This window comes from Neodiprion lecontei, chromosome 5, assembly GCF_021901455.1.
Source record: "Neodiprion lecontei isolate iyNeoLeco1 chromosome 5, iyNeoLeco1.1, whole genome shotgun sequence".
In the NCBI taxonomy this organism is placed as follows: Eukaryota; Metazoa; Arthropoda; class Insecta; order Hymenoptera; family Diprionidae; genus Neodiprion; species Neodiprion lecontei.
This window is the reverse complement of record NC_060264.1, coordinates 21,455,406-21,480,857: the sequence shown is the minus strand read 5'-3', so window position 1 is coordinate 21,480,857 and position 25,452 is coordinate 21,455,406. Positions and strand designations below refer to the sequence as shown.

Below are 25,452 nucleotides of genomic sequence, written 5' to 3'. Positions count from 1 at the left end.
AGAACTGGAATTAACGGAAATTAGGCTGTAACGGCGGTAAAAACGGGTGAACTACGAAGAGAGGGGGAAATTTGAATAAAATTGAAATCGATCAGGAATAAAAAGAAGAGAATAAACAATATAAAAAGAGGAGGAAGAAAGAGGGAGAAACAGAAGGCGCGAAGAAACAGGCGACGGACTTCTTATTTTCGGGCAGCCGTAAAAACGACTGCGAAATAAACGCCGTCGTACCTGACGTTGTGTTGTGCTGTTCTCTCTCTACACGTTGACGACCCCGCCACCTCGACGCGCGATTACTACTGCCAAAATGGAAGAGCAAAGCGTGCACAGCAGTACCAGTGATATAAATAGTGAAGAGGCGGCCGCCACCGAACGTAAGTTACTTGCACACTTTGTTGAAGACACACACGCGTGTCTCCCCCTTCGTCCCTTCTCCATAACTTTCCTGTAAACTAGGGAAAAATTCAGCAGATACTTGTGCCCATCCTTACCGACCGAGTCATTTTCTTTACTCTGCATTTTGGGCCATGTTCTTCGGAACTCGGGGAATGTCCTAGATTTTAGTAGACGTATTGAAAATAAAAAGTGAAATGATAACTTGGTAGTATTTTCATCTTCTATTAACGCCAGAAAAAAACATCACCTTTACATATGCTCAAAATAGATTTCATACAAGCTCAGCAATGGCTATGAGTGACATGTTTCTGAAAAAATCACAAATGTATCTTTCCCATCCTTCCTTTACCAAGAGTTATCTGTAAACATGTTAATACGTGTTTGAGGCTTTGATTCTCTTGTTTTTGAGCGATGCTTCTGTCCTTTACCAACCGAATGAGTTTTTTATTCTATGCATTTTTGGGCGATAGCGGCCATGTCTGCATCGCCATGTTTGGGATCAACTAATCAATGAAACGAATTTTGGATAATGCTCTTGAAACTATTCATGTGATTGGTTCATCTCACATTAGACTCTATCAAATCTGTGCAATGTAAACATGTCCAATGTACCCAAGAAAGAGTAAAATGATGTTTTGGCACTAATGTCATATTAATGCCAGAAAACACATTATCACATTTATAGGCTCAGACTAGATTTCACATAATCTCAGCCAACTTTAGACCAACATGTTTTCTGAACCATCCAGAAGAACGATGACGTAGTTCGTAAAGACAGAGCTGTTGCCTGTTCGTAACATGACGCTGGATTCCTACTTTACCAAAAAAGATTATTGACATTACAGATTTTCAAAATGACCCTCAAACACATTCATTAAATTCAACTTCTTTCTTGCAGTGAATTAGTCGTTAAGAGATGAAAGCCATCGCGTCGAAGTTTACAGGAGAATTGAGAAAAAATAATAGTCATCAGCATTAGTGGGTCTTGGAAATATCCTATAATCTCATATTCTGACCTTTAAAGTTAGAATCGATTTAGTTTAATTAATGAAAAACATATTCTAAAGAATTGAGCCCTTAGTAGGCCAGAAAAATTAATTTCAGGATTTTATGCATTAATTTAACCCGACATCCTGTGACAAAAATGATGATAAATAAATTACAATGTCATGTTTTTTTAACGGCAGTGAGAGCGAGATCGACAGACTTGCGAGCTTTGATCGTGCTGATGATAAGATAAAGTTATTAAGTACCATCCCAACCCATCCACTCTAATTTCAACCGAATCATTACGGACCTGGGAGCTGAAAATTTCCAACTAGTCTGGAAATATGATTGAAAGCCTTAGACTCATTTATTTAGTAATGGTACTTATTTAATGATTGCTCAATCAAATGCTAAATTTGATCAATTATTTATCCATGGGATTACAATTTTTTTTTGCCCAAGACTCAGCATAAATTGAGCAATGAAATTTTGTTATTGCTGTTAACTGTATACATTTAAATATTCCATTGTCGGGGCCGAAACTAAATTCGTAAGTTTTACTGTGCATTTAACGTCTGCTGTAAATATAATTTTCTTATTTTTCTTCCCTCTCGTTCACTCGCTGCTGTCTCTCTCCTTTGTGTCGTTTCTGCATAAACAAGAATTTTAATGGACGGATTGACGGAACCTTGATATATCGTTTTATTATTTTTAATCAAACAAAATTATTTGTATATTTATGTATCTATTTCCTAGACATTGATAACAGTCGTTAATATAACGTACGTTTTCCTCATTTATTGTGCTGTTCTAGTTTAATTATTATTATTATTATCGTTATTATTTATTAGCGAACATTTTACATCAGTTTTCAGAAAAAATAATTTTCCACTTCTCCTTATTTCAAAATCTAAAACGGACAAGAAAAATGTTCTTTCTGTATTTGTGCATTTAGTGGTCATTTTTATTGTCATTTACATTATCATTTTAAAAATATGTATCAAATTGCTGCGAGCCCCGGAAGCTGGTGCGTTTCAAACAACATTAGTTAAGTTAACGTCTCGTAGATATTATATATTCATGCTCATCTCTCTCGTTGTGCGACGTGATGGTAATAGTCTAAGAGCTAGTGAACTTTTTAGTTACGTCATTTCATAAACAAAATTTTCCATCTTGTCATACTCTCTTAACATAGCTAATAATTGATTCGGAAGTCTGCCTGGCCTCCAGTACTGGAGAACGCGGTGGGAGGGGTGCAAAGGGTTAAAAAAATCAATTGAAAAACGTCATTTCATAAGCGCTAATTTTTTGTGTGGTAGCAGAGAATGATATTTTGAGTTGAATAGTAAAAATGGCAGACACCTCGGTCGCTGGAAAAATGGCGGCAGACAACAATAAAGACACGCGAAAATGTATCTAACTTACGTCATACTATAAGGGTTGGAACAAAAATAAACTTTTACAGGAAGTCATCCAAATTTTATATACGAAAGGGCAGACAAATATCTTGACCCGAACACCGTGGCAGACAACGAAAAAGACCGGTAAATCCGCGCAGATTTGGAAGCGGGCGCTATAGTTATTTTCGATTACCAGAATGTTATTTCGTTATATTGTTATATAGCAGGGTGAGGATATGTATTTTTAAGTATTATTCATGATTATTATTGTTATTATTATTATTCGTTATTGTTTTATTGTTATTATAAATAATTGATTGTGAAAGTATAAATACATTTTTCAAGCAGAAATACAAAATATACGTAAAAAAGGCGAATTTGTTTTTATACGTCTTCAAAATCGTCAAATAATTCGTCTGAACTGTTGCCATCGTTGTACTCGTTGTCGAAATTATTTTCAACGTCCTCGTCGTCTGTAAAGTTAAAAAAAGGTAATGAAAGTGTGGCAGTGACCGTATGCACGACTAGTTTATAAAATAAATATGTATACGTGCAACATCCATGTCTTCATCTTGACTCGTGATTTGAATTATTACGTCATTGACTAAGGGTGGTGATATTTTGAAAATACATTTCAGAAAAAAATTTCCGACTCAGATATTAAAATTATACCGTGTACAACACGACGTATGAGGCCTAATATTACTAAATAACAATAAAAAATAATTTATAATAACAATAAAAAAATAATATATAATATAATAATATATAATAACAAGTACATTCTCGAGAGCTGTGAGACTCTTATATCCGAGACAGCCGATTCATGCACTACAATTTTTGCTTCAGCTTTTCTGAATGCATAATAGAGATAGTACTATATTTTTATGGATTTTTTGAACCTTGCTCGAACTCGTGAAACCATACGGCGTTTTGTGAGTTCGAATCTCCTGGTATTTATAGATTTTTCTTCGTTTGTTATTTTTGTTTTTTTTTTTTTAAATTTTTTTTTTATTCAATCGAATGTCAGCATCTGCACACAATTTATTAATTGCGTGTAGATACTATCATTTGATGTATAAAAAAAAAAAAAGAAAGAAAAAACCGGCGCGGTAGGAGAAGCGGAGAAATAAGGGGAGGGTTGATGTAGCAGCGCGGCTTCCCACCATGGCTCCACGCCGAGCACAAATCGCCGAGAGCACGAGCTTCGTAAGGCGAGCGTCGGATGGCTCTACTTTCGACCGACGGTAGAGCCATCATACGGAATTACGAGTCGCGGAAAGTTTTGCTTCAAGCGGCCCATAAGCCGTACGCTTCGGTATAACATAATTCCAAAGAAGAATGAAGGCTTCTGAATTCTTATTTGTACAGTTTTATTTGTACACCGCTTGTAAAAGATATGACTATTTTTTATCTCCCACAAAAGAGAACTGGAAGAGGAGTTTTCTTGGCAGAGAATATATTTGAACATTTATTTTATCATTACATTCCATCCATGATGCTGAGGACAGAATGTAAATAATTTTTTTTCCCTTTTTTTTTTTGTTCATTCATTGATTCATTTATTTATTTATTTATAAATAAACTTCTCTTTGACCCTCATTGTTTATTTTCTTCTTATTCTTTAACATAGCTCTGATCATACCGAGAAAAAAACGAATATGTCTCGTCGGAAGTACAGGAGAAGATCCGGCCCTTGGAGCTGCTGCTCAACAGTTCAGCGTTCCTGTACTGAAGTCAGAACAAGGGACGGAGTACGTCGAAGACACAACTTACTGCACCTATTACATACTAAGCAAATTCGAGGGAGCAGATTACGACACTCTCCACAAAACAGCTCACAGGTAATATGTTACTTAAACAGGAACAAATCGAAAGGTAGGAAAAGAGGAAGAACCATAACGCAAACAGATCCTTATTCAATAGAAATGATTCTAAACAAATTCAAATAACGCCACCTGAGATATCGAAAATTTTGGGAAAGGTTTTATAATTAGAACGTTTAGAATACTCAAATCATTGCTGTTTTTGGACTCATTTTGCTCTTTGAACAAATCACGCAAAATCTGTGTCTAAAACACAAGAGTGTACGGATTTTGAATGCTCTGATTACAAAACCTTTTCTCAAATTGTTTATATTTTAGCTTGAGCTATTCAAATCTATGCAAAATTATCTCTATCCCAGATCTCCTAACTTTGATTCCGACGATTAATCTTTAAGAATGATTATCCTCGATATATTACGTCCTCTTGAAAACAAATAGAAAAAGAAATCTTTTACTTTGCTATAGAAATCTGTGTTTGACAATCAAATTGTGAAACTTTATTTTCTCATTTTGTTTTCTTTTACTCGCTTTTCCATCCGGTTCTTTCTCGGTAAGTCTTAATCAGTTACCAACGATAATCAAATTATCAGTGTATTTTAGAGATCTTGAGTGATGAAGAATCAGGGAGAATTTAATTTGGGTAAAAATCTGAAGTTATTAATACAACAAAGAAAAAAATGTCAACAGAAAAGTATTTTCAACTCAATAAAAGTTATTTACCTAGCTTGACAGAAGTGACGAACAATTCGTGAATCGAATTGTTTCAATTCGAACAAAAAATATTTAGTGCAAAAAGCAGCAACATATCTTTCATTCTTATTCATACATTTGTAAGATCAATTTTTTTTCTTCTCTCAATAATGATTTTCATCCGTATAATAACATATTTGATTTTATTTTATTCCACTCTGTCCTTCGATTTGTCTAGAATACTAGGACCAACGGCGCTTCTCCAGCTGGCGGAGAAGAAAGAGTCCCTGCCAAGTATCAACAGGCCGATGTATACCCAATCGATGCTGGGAACGATTGTTGTTTTCACCGGTTTTAGAAAAAAGGAAGAATTGGTGATTACCGCGGTTCTTTTACCTTCTTTGCAATACTATGACAACTTTTTTTCCCTTACCTTTTGCATTTATTTACTGGTGAAAATTACATTCTCATTGCAGACCAGACTGATAAACATGATTCACAACATGGGTGGCAGCATAAGGAAGGATATGGGAAACAAAGTGACACACCTTATTGCCAATTGCTGTGGGGGAGACAAATACAGGTATGCCATTACCTTTAGGATTCCAATTATGTCCTCGGATTGGGTGCTTGAACTTTGGAATGCGAGGGACGACGTTGCGAGCAGCAGTTCCAACGACAAACTGGTAAGCAGATTTTCAGACTCTTCAACTTGTGTTCCATTCAGAGTTGCCACTCTGCCTGAAAAACATGGAATACTAATGCTTATAAAGTTTCATTTTAATGCGACGGTCTTGGGTTGCAGGGAAATTTTTATTTCAACGGCTTAAGATAGTCGTAATAATTTTTCCAATGAATTGTTATGACTTATCATCTGATATTAGTATTTACTATACTTTTCTTTCTCAACCCTGACGCTCACAATATTCTTCACAGATCGCAGATTACAAACTTAAGCCATTCTTTGGAGCAAAGGTGTGTTTCTTCGGTTTTCCCGACGACGAAAAGACGCACATGTACGAAGTGCTTCAGCAACAAGGCGGGGAACCGGCTGAAATCGACGATCCAAACTGCACACATGTGGTGAGTCAGAATTTCTTTCCTTCTCTCCTTTTTCTATGGGGGAAAATTCTGTCATTCTTCAGGCCGATCAAATTATGCTGTTTTTGGCTGCAAAGACAAGTTTTTTCCACTTCAGTCAGCATTTAAAAAAATAACGAATATTCACATTATATTTCAAACCCTTATAGGTACCATTCACATAGCAGTGAATGAACAATCCCAGTCTCGGTGTTATACTTAACGATTAACAGTCAATCATACCCATATTTTTGAAATTCATGAAAACATAAACGTTATTAAGGAGTTTTGAGTGTGCCATCCGAACTCCTAAAAACGTTTGAGTGCTTTTGAGGACTCAGCATTGAACTGTAGTTGCCGATATCAGTGTTTGCATACTCAAACTGATAAAAATATTTCCAATCTTTGAAGAAAATCATGGTCTCGGTGAAAATCTTAAGTGTTTTCCAAAATGCTTCAGTTACTGCTACAATTCTGAACGTAATTTCGACAATTTACAGAAAATGATATAAAACCGTAGAAAACTACATCTTTGCAGAATAATAAATTTCAATACCCCATCATTTGGGCATCAATGGTGCTTTATTGTATTTCAGAAAGTTTGGCAGCGTTGATAACGAGCGGCAAAATCTACAACTACAGCTACACGACCGCGTTTGCATATTATGTTGTAAAATAGACAGCATGCTCAAAACTCCTTAACAAATTTTTCCTAAATAATTGTTCCTTTGATAAGAATGTTTGACGTGAAATAACGTCCAACAGTTCTAAATTCGCATTATCGATAAAAACATTCTTCTTTATGATATTTCGTCAGGCGACTTCTGACTTGGGCAGAAAAATCAAAGTAGCTGCTGTTAGACACACTTCGTTTTTTATTTCGGCTCTACGCTGGTTTTCGGAGCTTGTTGGATATCGGATATTGTTTCACGTCACAGAAAATAACGGCAAGAACTGCTGTAGTATAATTTCACTTTCAACAAAGTTCTAATAACCGATAATTCAGCCCGCGGAAATCATGTGTCTACATGTCTTGCAAATACAAATACGGCTATGATTAGCTCTTGATATAATTTTGTCCATCTTCGCATTCTTGACATTTTGAATATCTCTCATGTTATTTATCGCAACGCTTTTTGTGATTGTTACCATGACCCTAAACTTTTATTTTATTTTTTTTATTTCCATTTTTCTCGCACGCTTGCTCTGCTCAGGTGACTAACAAAGATGGCGGCCAGACGAGTACTTTGGATAAATCGAGAGCCTCTTGGTATCGATCATACTCAAAACAAGAGTTTAGATCGCTGACCTCTGAAAGATCATGTGAGATTGAATCAAGCCAGAACTTTTCATTTGTCTATTACAATCCTTACACAAACGAGAAAATACCAAACTCTTGTCCGAGTTCAATATCTTCAATACATTCGCAGCGCTGTTGCAACTGCCTCTGTCATTTTTGCTTTTGCAATTACAACTGCGAAAAAAATTCAACCATGGTGAGGCGCAAAAGGCGGGCTGATGATTCTTCGTCTTCGCCTCGAGATGATTCGACAATGGAAAAATTCTGCGCGACAGGATTTCCCAAAACCTCAAAACATTGCCAGCGACATCGCGCGCCCAAACATCCTCGATATGATTCTGCCATATCTTTGAACGACAGTTCAATCGACGGAGGCGGAAATTATCATTCGGATGACTCTGGTTATCCAGCATTGAATTCTTTGGGATCAAGCATGTTGAATTTGACCCAACTCTCTCTTTCTCAGGCTTTCGATAATCCCACCAATCTTAGTTTCGCCTCGTTTCGCTCTCCATCTCGGATTTTTTCCACTGTCAAAAATTTGTCCAAGCAGTCTAGAAGATTTCTTACTCCCAGGCGATATGTTTTATTGAAAAGACACAGCTCTTGTGTCTCTGAATCGAAACAAACTGCGAGGCTCTATTCGAATCAGAATAAAAAAATCTTCAGAATTTATTCCCACCCAAATTTATCCCGGAATTCTTGCTCCGAGGAATCGCCCCGTCTATTACAGAAGAACAATAGTTTTTCAAGTCTACGTGACCTTGGCAACAATTCTTATACCTCTTGGGATTTCAATGTCTACCCTAAACGGGATAAAATTCAGAAAAATTCTTGCTGCTGCTGTTGCAGCAGAGAACGATATCTTGTGAATTATTTTCGTCGTATGTTTGGCATAAAATTCTATTCTGGTCTATTTGAATCAAAATCAAGTCTGCGAAATGGGGGTGCGAAATGTACAAGCTCAGTTCCATCAGCATTCAGCTATTCAAATGACCTTAAAAATCGGGCAAACGAAGCTGGCGAAAAAACGAAGAGGGATCACGAGAAGCCAGACAATTCGGTATATCTTTTATCTCCATTAAAATCCTAGTCATGTTGGGTCGTTGTGAAACTATAGATGATAGTTGTAAAATGGGAATTTTGGTGACGTGGAATATCTTCGTGTATCTATAATTAACACCGATATCATTACTTACTTTTCGAAAGTTTTTGTTTTAAATCTCCGATAATACCAGGTTCTTTTGTGAAGATATTACACGCACAATTTAATGTTAGTTTAAATGTGTCTGCATTTATGCAATTCATGGTTTTTGTATGCTTCTAATCGACTCAAGCCAAGGACGCTAGTTAGCCATCTAGTTAGTCATCTAGTTAGTATAGAGATCAATGTTCTCATGGTGGCACATCCTCTTGGGGATTATAGCCATACGGAAAAAGAATATCCTCATAGTTTACGCTTGGCAGAATCAATCTAGAAGTTAGCCATGAACAATGATGAAACAAAGTATTATCGATCGATAAAAATGTAGTTTAAATTACGTAATGCAAATACATTTTGGTAAAATGTCTCCCGAATTGTATAAATGCAGGTGAATTTTCTATAATCAACGTTAAATTGACCATTCAGCATTTTCACGATTTAATCCTATGTCTTTCTGGGCAACGGAAATTCTTTATTAACTTGTGTGGTTCTGGTGAAATGGCGAAAAAAGCTAGGAGGTGGCTGCATTTGTAAAGTCTGAAAAGTATTTTGGTCATTCAAATTTTGATCAATGCTCTTCCAGGCTTATTTTAAAGTCTTCTGAGGGCCTTCAGATTATTGCCAAGACTTTCAGACTCTTGAAGCGTTTAACAGGCATCCAAAGTCTACGGAAGTCATTTGAAATCCTTAAATGCGTAGATAAGTTGAGAGCGTCTTTGCAGAACAACCAAAGATTCAAAGACTAAGATCTTTTTCGTCACTGTTTTTGTCTTCCCCTTGAAATTTATCATTTACGAGGCTGCTTTGGTGGAATTCGACGTTGACGTCTATGAAATCATGATAGTAAATTCGTAAAAATCATGCCATTTCTTTGTTTTTGCGTTAAATGAAAAGGTATTAGGTTGGTTTTGTTCAGAATTGCATGTAGAATGGCGCTGGTGTACCTTTTTTTGCGTTTGAGATACGTGAACCTGGAATCGACTAGGGCAACCCCTTAAAACCTTTCCCACGCGTCTCATTACATGTATGTGAAGCATTCACAATGTTAAAAAATGTTGATGTAAATAAAAACAGCTGTCAAAACCTCAACATTTTAATTTGTGCCTGAATTCTTAATTGTCTTCGTGAATTTCCCCTGTGTATTTTAGCCATGTTGTTTTTGTTGTAATTGCCATTGATCGACACAACTTTCACTTTCATCGATATTGTTCTTTGTTTTATTTTGTACCTTAATTCAATCCTTCTCTTATCATTCAGGTCGTGGATGAATCCAACGTCAATTCGCTGCCTGACTTGGCCTCTGTGAGAGCCCACATAGTAAAGGCTGAATGGTTTTGGACCTCGGTCCAAAATGAAGGCGCCGCATATGAGAAAGATTACCTCTTCGAAGATGTAAGTCAATTATGAAAAATTTATCTAAACCATGCATATTTCTCAGCACCTCTGAATTTCGTCAAATTTTTGCTTCTATCCCGATGTTCTGTTTCTTATGTTTTTCATCAAGAAAAATGAAAACAGAAAGAAAGCAAACTCACAAAATACTTCCAACAGAAAAATACGACGATGAACAATTTCGACAAATCCATTCACTTCAATTTCATCTTCTTCTTTCTCTTTGACTAGTATTTGGAGTCTGTAATGTCCCCGATGGCGATGGCGAGGAGGGACAGTCAGGCAGCAACGCCTAGAACCGCTTCGACGAAAAGAAAGCGCAAGAGAATGGCCGAAACTTTATGTAGTCTGGTACAAAACGGTGCTGATTCGCCGGCAGTTCATAAACGACGGTCGAGTATCAGTGACGCTGGTCATCTCAGCGTAAGCGGCAGCTTTCTTGACTGCACTTCGAGTCCCGACAAACAATTGGATGGTGAGAAAGTACACTTTACTTGTACTTTTGCTGTTCCTTGAGTTTTTTTTATTCTTTGCTCGCAATTTACAGATCCTTACTTTTTCTTGAAATTCAATTTAGCTGCATATTATGTGCACCTTTGTTTTTTGATGTTTCCTTTTTTGATTTTTATATTCTTTCGTTTTACAACTCGCGTATCTTCCTTCAAATTATATGGTTCAGTTTATCAGTCAAATACGGATTCTTTTTCTCTATGATTTTTGGAAACTTCTGAATTTTTGTTTCGACTGTTGCGATTCCATTCTTGTTTGTAAGCTTTTTTTTTCAATTCATTTTATCTTAAACTCGTAACCACGAATATTCTCCATGAAAATAAAACCGGGTTTGAGATCAATTTAAAGAGAATAACAATTTTGGAAAAGCCGATCGAAAAGAGTCATTTTTTTTTTCTCAATTTGCGCTTAAAGCTTGCATGGGTGTTAAAGTTGGATAGAGATAGACAGTATACACAGTATACAGTAGACTGTATCAAAAAAATCGATTATTTTTTTCTTTAGAAATTCATGTCGAAAATATTACTAGCGAAATCACGAAAAAAAGTTGCTGTCCAAGCATTGGCTCTTAATATTAATATTTAGAAGTGCTTCATCGTAATTTTCTATTTCCCATTCAAATAACATGGGAATATTTATTTTAACTTTGGTATTTTATAACTCATCAATGCATTAGTGTACTGATAGGAGGTCAAAAGATCAAAAGCTTTTTAAGGAGCTTGAATAACTTTTGAAAGAGTAGAATTATCATAAAATGATGAGAGATTTTTTTTTGTATCCTTACAAAAATACGTGTTGATCCTATCAGTACACTAATACGTTGACGAGTTATAAAATTCCAATGTTAATAAAAAACAATTTCCCATGATATTTAAATGGGAAATAGAAAATCGCAATGAGGCACCTCTAAATATTGGTATTAAGACCTAAAACTTGGACAGCATCTTTATTTCGTCATTTCGGACAATATTTTTGATTCGAATTTTGAAAAAAACAATAGTCGATTTTGTTGATACAGTCTGATATACAGGGTTCTCGTTTTCTCTTTTTCTTTTTTTACTCACGTTTAATCAGTCTAACCTAAGAAAAATTCATCATTTACTTTTAATACTCTGATTTTTATATAAAGAATTTAAATTTTCTTTGAAAACAATAATTAAAACTAACTCTTGGTTATCACTACCGATTTTCTTGCTTCTGTTAGGTGGAAAATAAAAATAATGAATTAACTAATAGTAACTCTCAGTTCTTATCCTGAGTAAAGTTCTTTTCACTTCTTTCAAGTTAAAAAAAGAATACAACGAGGTTCATTTGTTTACATAAATTTTACTCGAATTCTTCTTTAACGTGCGAATTTTTCTGGAGATTTTTTTCTCTACTACCACACAAACATAAGTATTTGAAAACTCCGTGAAGCGTAAAAGATGAATCAAGAACCCTGGTTATTATAAGTATAATAATAATAACAATAACAAAAATAACTCCAACAACGTAGGTTTGCTTCTTTGAGTGATAATGTTAGTTGAATAAATTCGGGTAATTGGATTGATCGTGAGAAAACTAACTGTATAATACGAACCATACTACGAGAGGGAAGAAACAGGGTGCTTATTTAACTACCGGTTAACCGACAGCAATTCCAGAGGTTGAAGCGGTGAGCACAGAAGCGGGAAGGAAAAATCTCTCGCCTAGGCATCAAGTTTTCCTTGAGCTAGTTACAACGGAGTCAAACTACGTGGGAATCCTCAGTACGATTATGACGGTAAGGTTCTCTGTTTTCCTCCAAGATTTTCCCCGAATAAGCCGCGTATTTTCATTCTCGATTAGCTGTTCAAAGAACCGCTTGAGGACTTGATTGAAATGAGCGGCGAATTGTTGAACAGCACCGAAGCGAAGATAATATTTGGCAACTTTCCACCGATTTACGAAGTGCATAAAAAGATGCTCGAGGAGCTCAGGTATAACGCTTCTCACTGGGCAGAAGACGTCAGCATAGGGAATATATTTTTAAAGTACGCGCCTGACTTGGTCAAGGCATATCCGCCGTACGTTAATTTCTTCGAGAATACAAAGGAAATGCTTGATCAATGCGATCAGAACAAACCGCGCTTTCACGCCTTCCTCAAAATATGCCAAACCAAGCCCGAATGTGGCAGGCAGAGCCTTAAGGAACTTCTTATCAAGCCTGTTCAGAGGCTACCCAGTATTAGCTTATTGTTAAACGGTAAGTTGAAACTTTATATATGCTGTTATGAGTCAAGACAAGTTAGGAATCTAGTTGAATTTCTTTTCAATATTGTTATTTCAATAACGCGAAAACTGCTGGACTGATCGAATTCCAAATTTCACCAGTTCTAAGTTGAGGAAAACTGTAGCAATTGAAACCAAAATCATAGAAATCCGTTTATCTGTTCGTGAGATATCGTTTCAACATTTTTCAAATTGTTATTTTCTTATTTGAATAACTCGTAGAATACTACTTATAATGATTGAGCTCAAAATTTAATTAGTTCTAAGTCGACGTAAAACCTTCTCTACTCTCATTTTCAGATATTCTTAAGCACACAAGTAAAAGCAATCCTGACCACAGTGCGTTGGAATTGTCGATAAGTAGTATAAAAGAAGTAATGACTTATATAAACGAGGACAAGAGAAAAACGGAAGGACAATTAGTGATGTTTGACATATTTAACGACATTGATAATTGCCCAGCTCATTTAGTATCTTCACATCGTTCTTTCATTGGCAAATGCGAAGTGATGGAATTGGGCGAAGGTTTGAGCGGGCGAGGCGATCATCTCGTCCTGTTCCTCTTCACCGACACTTTGGAAATATGCAAGAAACGCTCAAAAGCTTTCAATTCCCTGAAAAGTCCGAAGGAAGCTAATGGTCTTCATCCCACTAAACTTAGCCAAGGAAAACCGTACAAACATATAAGAATGCTCTCCCTTAGCACGATAAAAAAGGTCGTCGATATTCGCGAAACTGACGGTTAGTCTTATGTCATTTATTATCGGAAATGATAGCAATTTTACATTGCAAAGGAAATTAATTTTGGAATATTGGATATCAATTTTCGGACCGTAGTGGCTCAGGTGCGAGCACTCGAGTCTACGGAGCTGGAGGACTCGAGTTCAAGTCCCCGGCTTATCAATGAGGCTCTCTGAACGGCAACTCGCAAAAATTTAACACGGGTCACGCGGTTCAAGCGCTGAGTTGCTGGTCGGTGGTTTGAACTCGGTTCAGTTACACTCTAGCAAGATTTCCTGCAGTTTTCCTTGTCCCTCATGCGGATACGGGTGTTTCTATTGAAAATCTTAAGTCCGCTACAGCCGCATAATGTTTGGTTACTGATCCATCTTCCATTGCCCCGCACAAGCCAGAAAGTGGCTTTTGGGGACATACCCTATCGGGTATGGCGGGTGTAGGCAGTAATAAATAAAAAATGGAAAAATTTCTGTTGTGTCAAAAAGCCTGATCGGTCAGTCTATCTAACTGAAACTTTATTTTCATCTTTCCCCTTTCCGTTCGACAATTCGCAGAATGTCAGAAGGTGTTCGCGCTGATGGTGAGAAGTAATCAAGAGTTGAAGGAGAAATTATTTTCATTTACGATAACTGACGAGGAAGTAAATAAAACTAATTATCTCAGAACACTCTGCCGGCAAATGGCTAATTCCGTTTGCAAAGCAGACGCAGTAAGTTCTATGCACATATTTTTCTTTTTTTCTTCCTATTCCTCAAATCTTCGTTGCTTATTTATATTTTATTCAGAACGTGTTCGGAATACTGTTATTTTTTCATTGTTCATCAAACTTGCGAAATTATGTTTTACAAAAATATGTGACGAATGAAATGAAATAAAATTCAGTTCTTTCAGTTGCTCACATTCGTCCTTAGCCCGGCTTTACTGTTTGCCCATTTTCAATTTCGTATTCTCATTTTCTTTTTCCATTTTTTATACAGTTTTCTTTTTCAGGACACATTTTTAATCAGTTTGGATTCTCATCAGCTTGAAATTGACACGAGCGACGTAGCCTTAGGAACTTTAAGTAAAGCATTTAAGTAAGTTTTATTTATTCTATCCTTTCACCTCTATTTATTTTCTTTTTCGTAAAAACTCTCATACAGTTTTCTTTGCCTATAAATACACACAGAAACGTACACATGTTGTATCATCTCTCACTATTTCTGTGTATATCACTGTCTCTCATTAATTTCGTAATTGAGATTACATTATTTTGCAGAAAAAAAAGCAAAAAATCTTCTCTTCTCTTTTTTAATTCAATGTAGTAACAACAGCACTTATAATAGTAATAACAACGATAATAACAGACAACACGACAGTGCAGTAACAATGATAATATTATTATAGATCACTTATAAACGGTTTTTTTTTTTTTTGTTCCTTTTTTGTAAACTTTGATAGCCAATTTCTCCTGGACTTTACGAAATGTTGAACGATATGTTGAAACTTGCACAGATTTACGAAAATCGTCGTAAGAGTCAGCCATACCGGCTAAATTCTCTGCAATTTTTTTGCAGGACACATTCTCAGTTATTAGAATTTAATTAAAGATGAAATTATACTTCAGTAGCTCGTGCGGTAATTTTCTTTGGCGTAAAATAATATTTGATATCCAAGGAGTTCAGAAAACTAACGTAGAGCCAAAATAAACTTTGGAGTGTGCGCCTAACAGCGGCCATTTCCATTCTTCCACCAAAGTTTAAATTCGCCTCACGAATATCCAAAAAAAACGAACAAAAAACAATGCTTTCCTTGATTATGCGAACTTAAAATTGTCTCGTTGTATCTTTATCATATAATTCATAGATACCGTTTCATTTTCGTGAATATAACCCGCGAAATTTACTTTTACGTGTTTACAGGTGTTCCAAAAAGAAATGGGTACGATTGACTCTTAAAATTGGCGATTTTGTTTAACCGAAAGTTGAACCGTGAAATCAATAATTTGTAAGATGTACATAAGAATGTTATGAAAAATCAAAATTATAATTGAAAAATAAATCTGACAAATTTCAATTTTGTTTGCCATACTGAAAGCAAAAAAATGTTTCATTGTCATATTAAATTTCTTATCATACTTGCTCATTCTTTTTCTTTTTTTTTTCTTATTGTATAACTGTCGTTCGTTGAATTTTTCTTCCAATTTGCATATACAAACACACACACGTTTAACTATACATCTATACAGGGTGAGGCATTTAAAGTGTTACAGAGCAATAGCACTCAATCTATTGATGATATCCAAAAATGTTTGAGGTTAAAGTTATATGGTTCGAGAAGGCCTACAATACAAGATCATTCTAGTTATGTAAAGTATAAAAATAGTCCAAAAATCAAATCAAATCGGAATAATCACTTACAATGGTTTCGCTAACCTTGGTTTGGGTCAACATGCAGAAGATGCTTGAAGCGATGACCCTCGACTTGACTATAAAAAAACACGAGACAGACGTCGAGCGATTTGCAATGAAACGAATGCAAGCAGCAGATAAATGGAAAAAGAAAGTGGAATTATTCTAGGCGTGTATTAAAATTTTCACGTCAATACAAGTCCATCCGTATCACATTTCATCACATCAAGATTTGTATGGCAATAATTTCCTAAATCGCGTCAATTTCTGTAATTGGATTCGTTGAAAAATAAGCACAGATGTCTCATTATTTAGGTATGTGCTTATTTCTGACAAAGCTAACTTTACAAATACTGAAATTTCGAATAGGCCTAATATGCACTATTGGGCAAATGAGAATCCTCGATGGATGAGAACCATTTCAACATCCGTGATCCGTTAATTGTTGGTGCGGCATTGTCGGCGATCACGTAATTGGTCCATATTTTTTTGAAGACCGCTCGACTGGGCAAGTTTATGCAAAATTTCTGGAAAACGTCCTGCCTCCATTACTGAAAGACGTGCCTTTGCATTTTCGGATGAACATGTGAATGCAACACGACGGTTCACCATCCCATTATGCTCTGTATTCGAGACAAGTGATGAGTGAGTTTTTTGCCAAAAAGTGAATAGGACAAGGCGATTCTGTAGCTTTTGAACACCTTGTTCGGCAGATCTAACGTCACGAGATTATTTTTCATCGGGTTTTGACAAAGAACGCGTCAACCTGATGACACGAAAGAAAGAATGCGCCGAGCATGTGCCGAAATTACACCAAAAATGGTGGTTGAAGTTAGAAAGTCTTTTCATCAGCGAATAAACAAGTGCTTACGAGTCGAGAGTCATCGCTTCGAGCATCTTCTATAGATTAACCCAAACCAAAGTTAGTGAATCCCTTGAAAGTGGTTGTTCCGATTTGATTCAATTTTTGGAATACTTTTATGCTTTGCGTGATTAGAATGACCTTGTATCGTAGGTCACTGATTTTGTCTCAAAGTCAGTGATAATATCACTGAAAAAAAAATACACGGTTCCAATTAAAAAAGTGAAACTGACGTTGACGAAGCTTCAGCGCCTCCACCGAAAAAAAAATAGGATCGTCCAGTATGACGGCCTTCTCGAACAATATAACTTTCATCTTGGATATCATCAATAGTTTGAGTGCTATTGCTCCGCAACACTTTAAATGGCCCACCCGGTACATACACACACAGATATATTATTTGTAAATTTCTTTGCATGTGCGATGAAACAAAACAATTAATGGGGCGTCGTACCCGCGGTTTGGTTGCAGGAGCCTATTTCATAACTTTTACCTGGAGTATATGGACCCGTATGTGTTCCTACTCAATAGCATGTGTGAAACCACGTTACATGTCCCACTGCCGTCAGTTTACAACCCAATTATCAAGGCTGATTATTTTTTATTTTTTCGCTTCTCGTCTCTACAAACAGAAAAAAAAAACAAAAAACAACACCCCCGCCTTTGCACCCTTTTAGTTGTTTTATTTTTTTATTTTTCTGCAACCTTTAATCCCAACCAATGCCGCCGCTTTCCTAAATTCTGCCGCTTTTATTATTATTATTTATTTATGCATCATTCGATTTATTATTTTCATCTTGATCGTATTTCAGTTGGATGGTATTTTATCTTTCGATTAGAACCTTGTTTCTTTTATGAGAGTTTTACTATTTCAATGGTGAAATTTTCCCGTTCTGAGATATTATATTATCCTGCACGATCGGTGTTTCGTTCTCCCTTCGTTTGTTGTTTCATTCTGCCAAATTTATTCTATCAGCTATCTTAAATCTCACAGATAGAAAAACATGGACGAAAATCTGTTCCGAGTCTCCAAGTAATTTTTCAAGTAATATTCACTAATATTTTTCCTTGTCTCTGTCCGTTTTTTTTTTTTTTTTTATTACATGTTTTCTATCTTTGATGTTATACGAATCAAATTTCCACCATCTGTTTTCACTTATTTTTGTTCAGTTTTCAGTTTTAGTTTTTCGCAATTTTTTTATTACCTTATTTTATAGTACGAAATAGAAATAAAATTTTTGCAACAGTTTCGTAAATATTTCAATGAAATACGATGTATGATCCTGAATTCTTCAGGATACAATTATTTGTTCATTAAATCGTCCATTTTCCACGCTTTTTGAAATCACTGCAGTGAATTTCTCACCACGTTTCACTCTCGTGTTATTTTTGCGTTTTCTTTTTCTTTTTTTTTTTTTCGAAGTTTGGTAAAACTGTTGAGCTTTTATCTTGAACAGTTTCTTTAATTTTTTTTTTTTTTTTTTTCTACAAATTTCAGCTCAACAAAATAGAAGTCCCGGTCATTTTTCATCTTTTTAAGGTTGTCAATAGAAAACCACGCATCAAGTAATCGAATAATTAATTGCACATGTAATAATAAATCGTCGGGTGAAACGTGGTGGTACAGAACAGAAACAAGAAACAATTTAAAGAAATTCGAAGCTTGAATCCTCTTGTTTGTCGTAAACTTTGCTATCGCTAGGGATGAAATTATTACGGTTAATATTATCGGCGTAATAATGCCGCGTTTGATTAGTCGTAAACAGAAAAAAGTAAAATCGTTACGTATCAAACAAGGAAGTCTATAAAAATATGAAAAAAAAATAAATAAACAGAAAGAATGACCAGTAACAGTCCGAAGTACGTGAGATAAAATCAAATGCAAATATAAAAAAATACCCAAGCGAAAGAAAAGTTTAAATATTTGCAATATTTAACAAATGAAATTAAATAAAGTAAAATAGACTTAAGATGGACAAATTATTGTTTCTCGACTACATTAAATTTATGTTTTCTCTCTTTCCGATTGAACAACACCAACAAAAAAATGAACAAAAATAATAACAACAAAATTGAAAACTGGGCAAAAATTACAATGCAACGACAGGTTTGCTTCACGTACAAGGATGAAAGTCGGAAGGGCATTTAGCTTTAACAAAACGCCGAGTAAATTGAAGAGGGCAATGTCGACGATGATGTCGCCGTTTGGATCGACCAACAGTCTCACGCCTGCCAGCCAACAACTTGCCCAGATGCGGTTAGCCAGCTGTAATAACATTAACGTTAGTTGACATTTTTATTTTGCATGGTTCAATCATTCAATCGTCTAATGATTACCATTTCATTTACGGATCAATCGGTCCGACCGTCGGAATGAAAAATTATACAAAGCGGCAAACCCGTTTAAAAAATCACCAGTAACGATATTTTAGTAAATGATGATAATCACCAATAAAAAAACATCTCTACGTGCGATAAAAATTAATCTGAGCAAATTAGAACAACGCAAGCTACGATTTCAAACGACGACGACTATTTTCAAAGACATTTTGCGATTATAACATTGAAATGCTTAAACTCTGGCGTTAATGTTATTCACTTATTTTCTTCGGCATGGAGGTTCCCAGTGATCGCCTCATCAAATTTTTAGATATTGGTTTCTCCGGGATGTATAAAACTTCATTTCTAAAAGTATGGTGTAACAAATGATCATCAACCATTAAAATCGCTATTTATAACTGTACTGCGATTTACAATACCTTGAACATTTTTTAAACCATTCGTGACAGTTTGGTCAACGAGCAAAATAAGCTCAAAATATTAGAATCGAACATTTTTAAAGTTCTGACCATAAAACTATTTCCAAAAGTTTTGATATCTCAGTTTCTGCCATTTGAATTTGCTGAAAATCATTTGTATCAGATACCAGTAATCCGTTTCGTTCGAGTTCACCATCGTTTACGCAAATAGGATTACGGGATATTTTTTAAACTCCTTTTTCTCTTTCCAACTCTAAATTCAGACGATGCCCGACGAATTTATCCACGATTTTGTCTTATTCGTTGTTTTTTTTTTTTTCTTTGAAATCGACGTATTGTATTCCTGAATTCCTGATAAGTAAAATTTTGTCATTCAATCCGAGTATCAGACAAAGCTATTAAATATTCTCAGTGGTTGCAGACGGTTGGACCAATTTGGTGTTAAACATTAACAAATCCGGATCGAAATTTATATTTCTGCTGTTGTGTGTGTGTTTTTTTTTTTTTTTTTTCTTACATTTTTCTTTTACAGGAATTGGGCAACGGCGGTTCAGGATCGCCGACGAGAGACGAAGTATTGGTAGCTCCTATGTCTGTGCAACCCACGAGAAAGGCGAAATGCAGTTCGCTCAGCATGGCGTCGTTGAGAAGGTTGTAACGATACTCAAGCATCTAAAAAAAAAAAAAAAAATTGCACACAGTTCATATTTAATTGATGCGCCGCTGTTTCAAGCTCTGCTGTTTTCACCCCGCATACGCTCGCCTCCATTTCTCACCTTCATCGCTAGTTTTGTTCTTGTTTTTGTACACAGCTTTTACTACATCTAGACAAACAGATTGTGTTTTTTCCCCTACCTCTTTATATTCTAAGGTACGAGGCTAAGATCTGATTAAATTGTACAATATTTAGCCAATAACTTGACGGGTAACAAATGTATTATTTTTTTTTTTTTTTTTCCTTTTTTTTACGGATTCTCTTTCGTTTTTCCGTCCACAATTTTTGCTTCTTTATGTCTCTTTCAATCGATCGGTCAAATTTATTATTATCCTCTAATACGTCGGAACGATTAAAAATTCTTGTCGGCCTATCGGGATTAGAGGAGAATGGATGAAAACTAGGGAAAGAAAATGTGAGAGAGAAGATGAATTTTCGAATAATGCGAATCGTCTAGTTATGAGAAAAAAAAAAAGAAAGAAACAAAACACCCAATGTCGAGATATAATCAAGCGAATATCTAATGATCTTTTTTACCGTTTTGTTTTTCGTTTCTTACTCCTTCGCTGTCGGTTCTTTTTCTTCTCTCTCACTTTTCTCAAAAAAAAAAAACAATGTTAAATGAAAAAAGTTAACGATGGCTGCGCGTTCAAATCAATGATAGTAATAATAATCGATCGAAACATAAAAATGACGACAATAGTAACAATAATAATAATAACAAAAATTATTATAATAGTAACGGTAGCAATCATAATGATAATGATAGTAATAATAATTATGCCGGACAAATTTATTTATTAAAATTGAAATACCTAACGAAAAAAAAAAAAAAAAAGAATTACTGGTATACCAAACAATATTCAAAGACTAGAACGTAAAAAGTAAAAACGACAACTTGAATTGTACGTGTTCAAGTTGATGTTCGTAATTATCAGTATTATTATTAATGTTATCGATATTTTCATTATCAATATTATGATTGTTATTATTATTCTTACTATTATCATTATTATTATTATATTTATTATAACCGAATAGTATTAGCTGTTACGTTAACTTTTAGTACTTTTTTTTTGGGTCATTATATCTAATTTCGTCTATAATATTTATTTTTTAATTACAATTACCGTTATTATAATGAGTTTATTACTATTCTTATTATTTCTGGTATAATTATTAATACTATCGCTAAGTAATATTGCTGTTAATGTTTCTGATTATTATCATTAATGAATCACAAATCATATCTAAAGACATATTATAAATACACGCATAGTATTGTGTAAACTGCATATGATAGATTATTTGCATTAACTTTAACATTTTATAATTGTGTATCACACACGATCATTATCCACGCTATTCTCGCATCGTTACGCACACACATACTCGTAATTTGAATATATTAACAGATAATCACGCCGGTTTGAAGATTAATATAAACAAATATTTATAATATAATACTTTGTTTTGTAATAATAACAAAAACGACAGCAACAACATTAATAGTACGATACGGTATGATATGATCCGGAGATACGGTGAAATTCAACGACGCGAACGTGATTTTCTTGCTGTTTTTGTTTCCTCTTGGAATTCGAATGTATCTTGATTGACGTGTGTTCGTTTCAATTTCAATTTTTCTTATCTTTAATTTTTTTTCTTTCGTTTAGAGTGGGAGATCCGAGCATCGATTATGTACACATACTTGTTAAATTTGTAGCGTCAGATAAAACTCAATATTTTCGGTTCGTAAAATGAACTAAGAAGATAATGTGAAGGTGAAAAATCTACGTTTCGCATAGCAAAAAAAAAAAAAAAAAAAAAAAAAAAAAAAAAAAAAAAAAAAAAAAAAAAAAAAAATTGATTAGTCGTAGGAAAAAAAGAAGTTTTTAATTAAACAGGAAGCCACTCGCTTCACTTCATCCGCACATCACATTGCTTTGCGTTACGTACTAATCGGCAGATGCTTAACAATGACGATAATAATCGCTGCAATATTTTAATTTTATTTTCACTTTAACATCGTGCTTTTTATACAATGTTATTATTGTCCGTAGTGTTTCGTCATATATGCATATTTATATCGAAATAGCTTGAATCTACAATCAGTACGAATCTAACTAATCTTTAATTTATTACTTTTCTTTTCTTTTTTTTTTTATTGTTCTACATTCCATCAGAAACTGTTCAGAGGAAGTTGTTCAGGACAAATCCGAGCTCTGAGGTACAGTATAATATCCGCTCCATTACTATTCACGATTAATTAAATATCCAGACGCGCGGTTATTGACATCCTTAAACTCGGAAGATGCGATTTTGCGATAGTCAAAATGTACAATAACCTGCCGTATATAATTATAGAAGCTCTTTTTTCGTCAGTTATTTTACTCTTGTAATGATTCGATGTCGCGAAATGAAAGTTTGACAGCTTGCGTGACGTTTTCGGTGCCTTTGTTTTCGTTAAATTCACTCAAAACGATTAGCTATTACCAACTCCTGGTACTATTATCAGCTAACGATAAGATTTGAACAATATCTTGCATCCCCTTCGTTTTCGTTATCTTCTTTTTAAAGGCAGAATTTTTTTTTTTTTTTTAACCGTATTTTATCAAACATAATACACCTCGACAGAATGGCCAGCGGTGCTGTACATTTGCCAAAAATATTCATCAATGACAGCCGCAAACAAGAACGACAACGTTGAGTTATATCTGGTGCATGGAGATACATACCTCTTAAATATTACTAGTACCGTAAAAATAATATTAGTAGTAGTAGTAGTAGTAGTGATAATAATAATGATAATAATAATAATAACAACAACAATAATAACAATAATAATCGAAATGTCGGATCGAATTTTTTCGCATTATAAATATAGAGAGAAAGTAGCATGTACGCGAGAAAAGGAACAAGAAAACTGAGAACATAAATATATGAAAGTAACTTGAAAACGTGATTGAATCACAAATGAAGACAATCACAAAAAATAATAATAATTATTACTGTCATTTAGTTCCATCGATGTTACTATTATTGTTACTGTTGTTATCATTATCCAAGTTACCTGTAGTTATGGCGCAAAATAATAACAATATCAACAGGCAAGACAAAGGTGGGAATGAAATGATATTTGTTAGAAAAAGAACGTACATTGTAATAATTTATTGTTTGTAAGATACATTGGAATATTGGTACAGTATATACATAGTGTGTATTATATATTATAATTATGATGTATATACATATAATAGTTCTGACCCGGTGTTGAATATTTAAAATTAAAATCTATAACTATAACCTACAGTTAGATGATAATGCGGTAATGATGATAATGAGTGAATAAATCTATAGATTAATTACATACCGGTGAGCGTAATGAACGGCAGCCTCGTGTGATATTGTTTCTATAATAAGTATGTAGTTTGACAAATGTTGTATGACGACGATGATGATAGTAATAATGAAGGTAATAAAGAAAAAAGTGGAGAAAAAAAAAAAAAAAAAATCTTTACTTTTGCCGCGTTTTGTTTCTCTTTTATTTTCGCGTTGTGCGGATTTCATTGCTCGATTATGTATAAATAAATATGAAAACATACGGCAGCCCCAATTTAAAAATGTAAAGCATTTGCTCTCACGTGAGTAGATAACTGAATGATTGGATGAATGATTTGATAAATAAATTACAAGTGGATAATAATAGGAGAAGAATGTACGTTGAAAAGTGGACACTAAAGCGTGTAGGTTGAATCCGAAGTTAAACAGAACAGATTGAATTGTCATATAAATAAATCCAGTGACATACGCGGATAAAAGTTAATAATACCGTAGAAATGTAAGTAGGGAATGAATAATTATAATTGTCGGCAGTTAGCCTGTGAATAATTTATGAACATTGTAATATTAATAAAAATAATGATAATAATAATGATAAGAGTAACAATAAATAGATATACATATAAATATATAATACGTATACATATAATAAAATAAGTACTGTTAATATTTTGTTTCAGTTACTATAAATTTTATTGGTGTGATTTATCGACCATATCTAAATTATACGTGCGAATTTCCGGTATCAAAGGTCAAATGGAACAACTGTCAAATACTCAATGCTTTGGCCCTTTGTGGGAGGGGGGGAGCTAAAGTTTGTTTGCAAGAATTACTAAACGTACAAAGGATTGGACGACGATAAAATGAAAATTTTTGAAAGTGATACTTATACAGAAATACGAACGAAAGAAAAAAAAATTCGATCAATAAAGAAAAGTGCCTGAAAACAAATGACAAATTGTCACTAGAACGCACTCATATGACCAGATGTTGAAACGTCGAGGTTTACATCTGTAACGACAACAAGGTCATCAGTTATCACTATCTATGCAATACAGTCATTACCGACTCAAATTAGCTAACAAACTTACATAGAGCATGACAAGAACATTTCATGCCTTGATAGGTTCCTTGAGTTACATAATAACTTGCAAAATTTTCAAAGTTGGAAGAAACAAGATCCCAAACCCACTGCTAGAAACTTTATCTCTACACGATTGGGCATAATACGAAATTTACTTCTTGTATCATTTGAAATCGAAAAAAAAAAGACTAAAACACAATTCTTCATCTGCAAGATTATTTGTATTTATAGCGCTTTCAACGACCAGAAAAAAATTCAACTAAGAAAAAAGGTATGACGTATGAAATTTTTTAAACAGTTTTCTCTGCAGGTGAATGGATTCTTTATTTTTAAAAATTTCTTTTAATGGATAAAATCACTCTTTTTGTTTCTAATATTTCTGAAGATATTGAAGAAATTAAGATCACGGTTTTGTTGCTAATTTGTGAATTCCTAATTGAAAGAGATGCGAACGTGAGCAGAAAACTCTACGAGCTCTCATGGTACGCAGATAAATCGGATAATCTTGGGAAAAGAATAGGTGAAAA

At 34.5% G+C, this 25,452-nt stretch overlaps 1 protein-coding gene across 15 annotated transcripts; it reads left to right on the top strand.

Moving 5' to 3' along the window:
• LOC107226008 (protein ECT2) lies at positions 1-24,508 on the top strand. Of its 15 annotated transcripts, none has more exons than XM_046741922.1 (18): positions 1-374; positions 4,417-4,627; positions 5,538-5,673; positions 5,776-5,985; positions 6,236-6,382; positions 7,594-8,742; positions 10,141-10,275; positions 10,507-10,750; positions 12,429-12,547; positions 12,613-13,009; positions 13,336-13,776; positions 14,328-14,482; positions 14,764-14,849; positions 17,497-17,589; positions 19,133-19,307; positions 20,317-20,435; positions 22,686-22,729; positions 23,137-24,508. In XM_046741922.1, exons 1-17 carry the CDS (start codon positions 308-310, stop codon positions 22,726-22,728), a joined length of 3,927 nt encoding a protein of 1,308 aa, XP_046597878.1. In that variant the 5' UTR covers positions 1-307; the 3' UTR covers position 22,729; positions 23,137-24,508. The 15 variants fall into 15 exon arrangements, 14 of the variants coding, with proteins under 14 accessions (XP_046597878.1, XP_046597879.1, XP_046597877.1 ...); XM_046741923.1 differs by having other exon boundaries at positions 12,420-12,547; positions 17,497-17,535; XM_046741921.1 differs by having other exon boundaries at positions 12,420-12,547.
• The last annotated feature ends 944 nt before the right edge of the window (positions 24,509-25,452 follow it).

Excerpts from the sequence above, each read along its gene's own strand:
- LOC107226008 (XM_046741921.1), top strand. The coding sequence starts at position 308 with ATGGAAGAGCAAAGCGTGCACAGCAGTACCAGTGATATAAATAGTGAA. Across the intron at positions 10,751-12,419 it reads TCCCGACAAACAATTGGATG|CAATTCCAGAGGTTGAAGCG; the intron begins GTGAGAAAGTAC and ends GTTAACCGACAG. Across the intron at positions 17,590-19,132 it reads ACGTTACATGTCCCACTGCC|GTTTGCTTCACGTACAAGGA; the intron begins GTCAGTTTACAA and ends ATGCAACGACAG.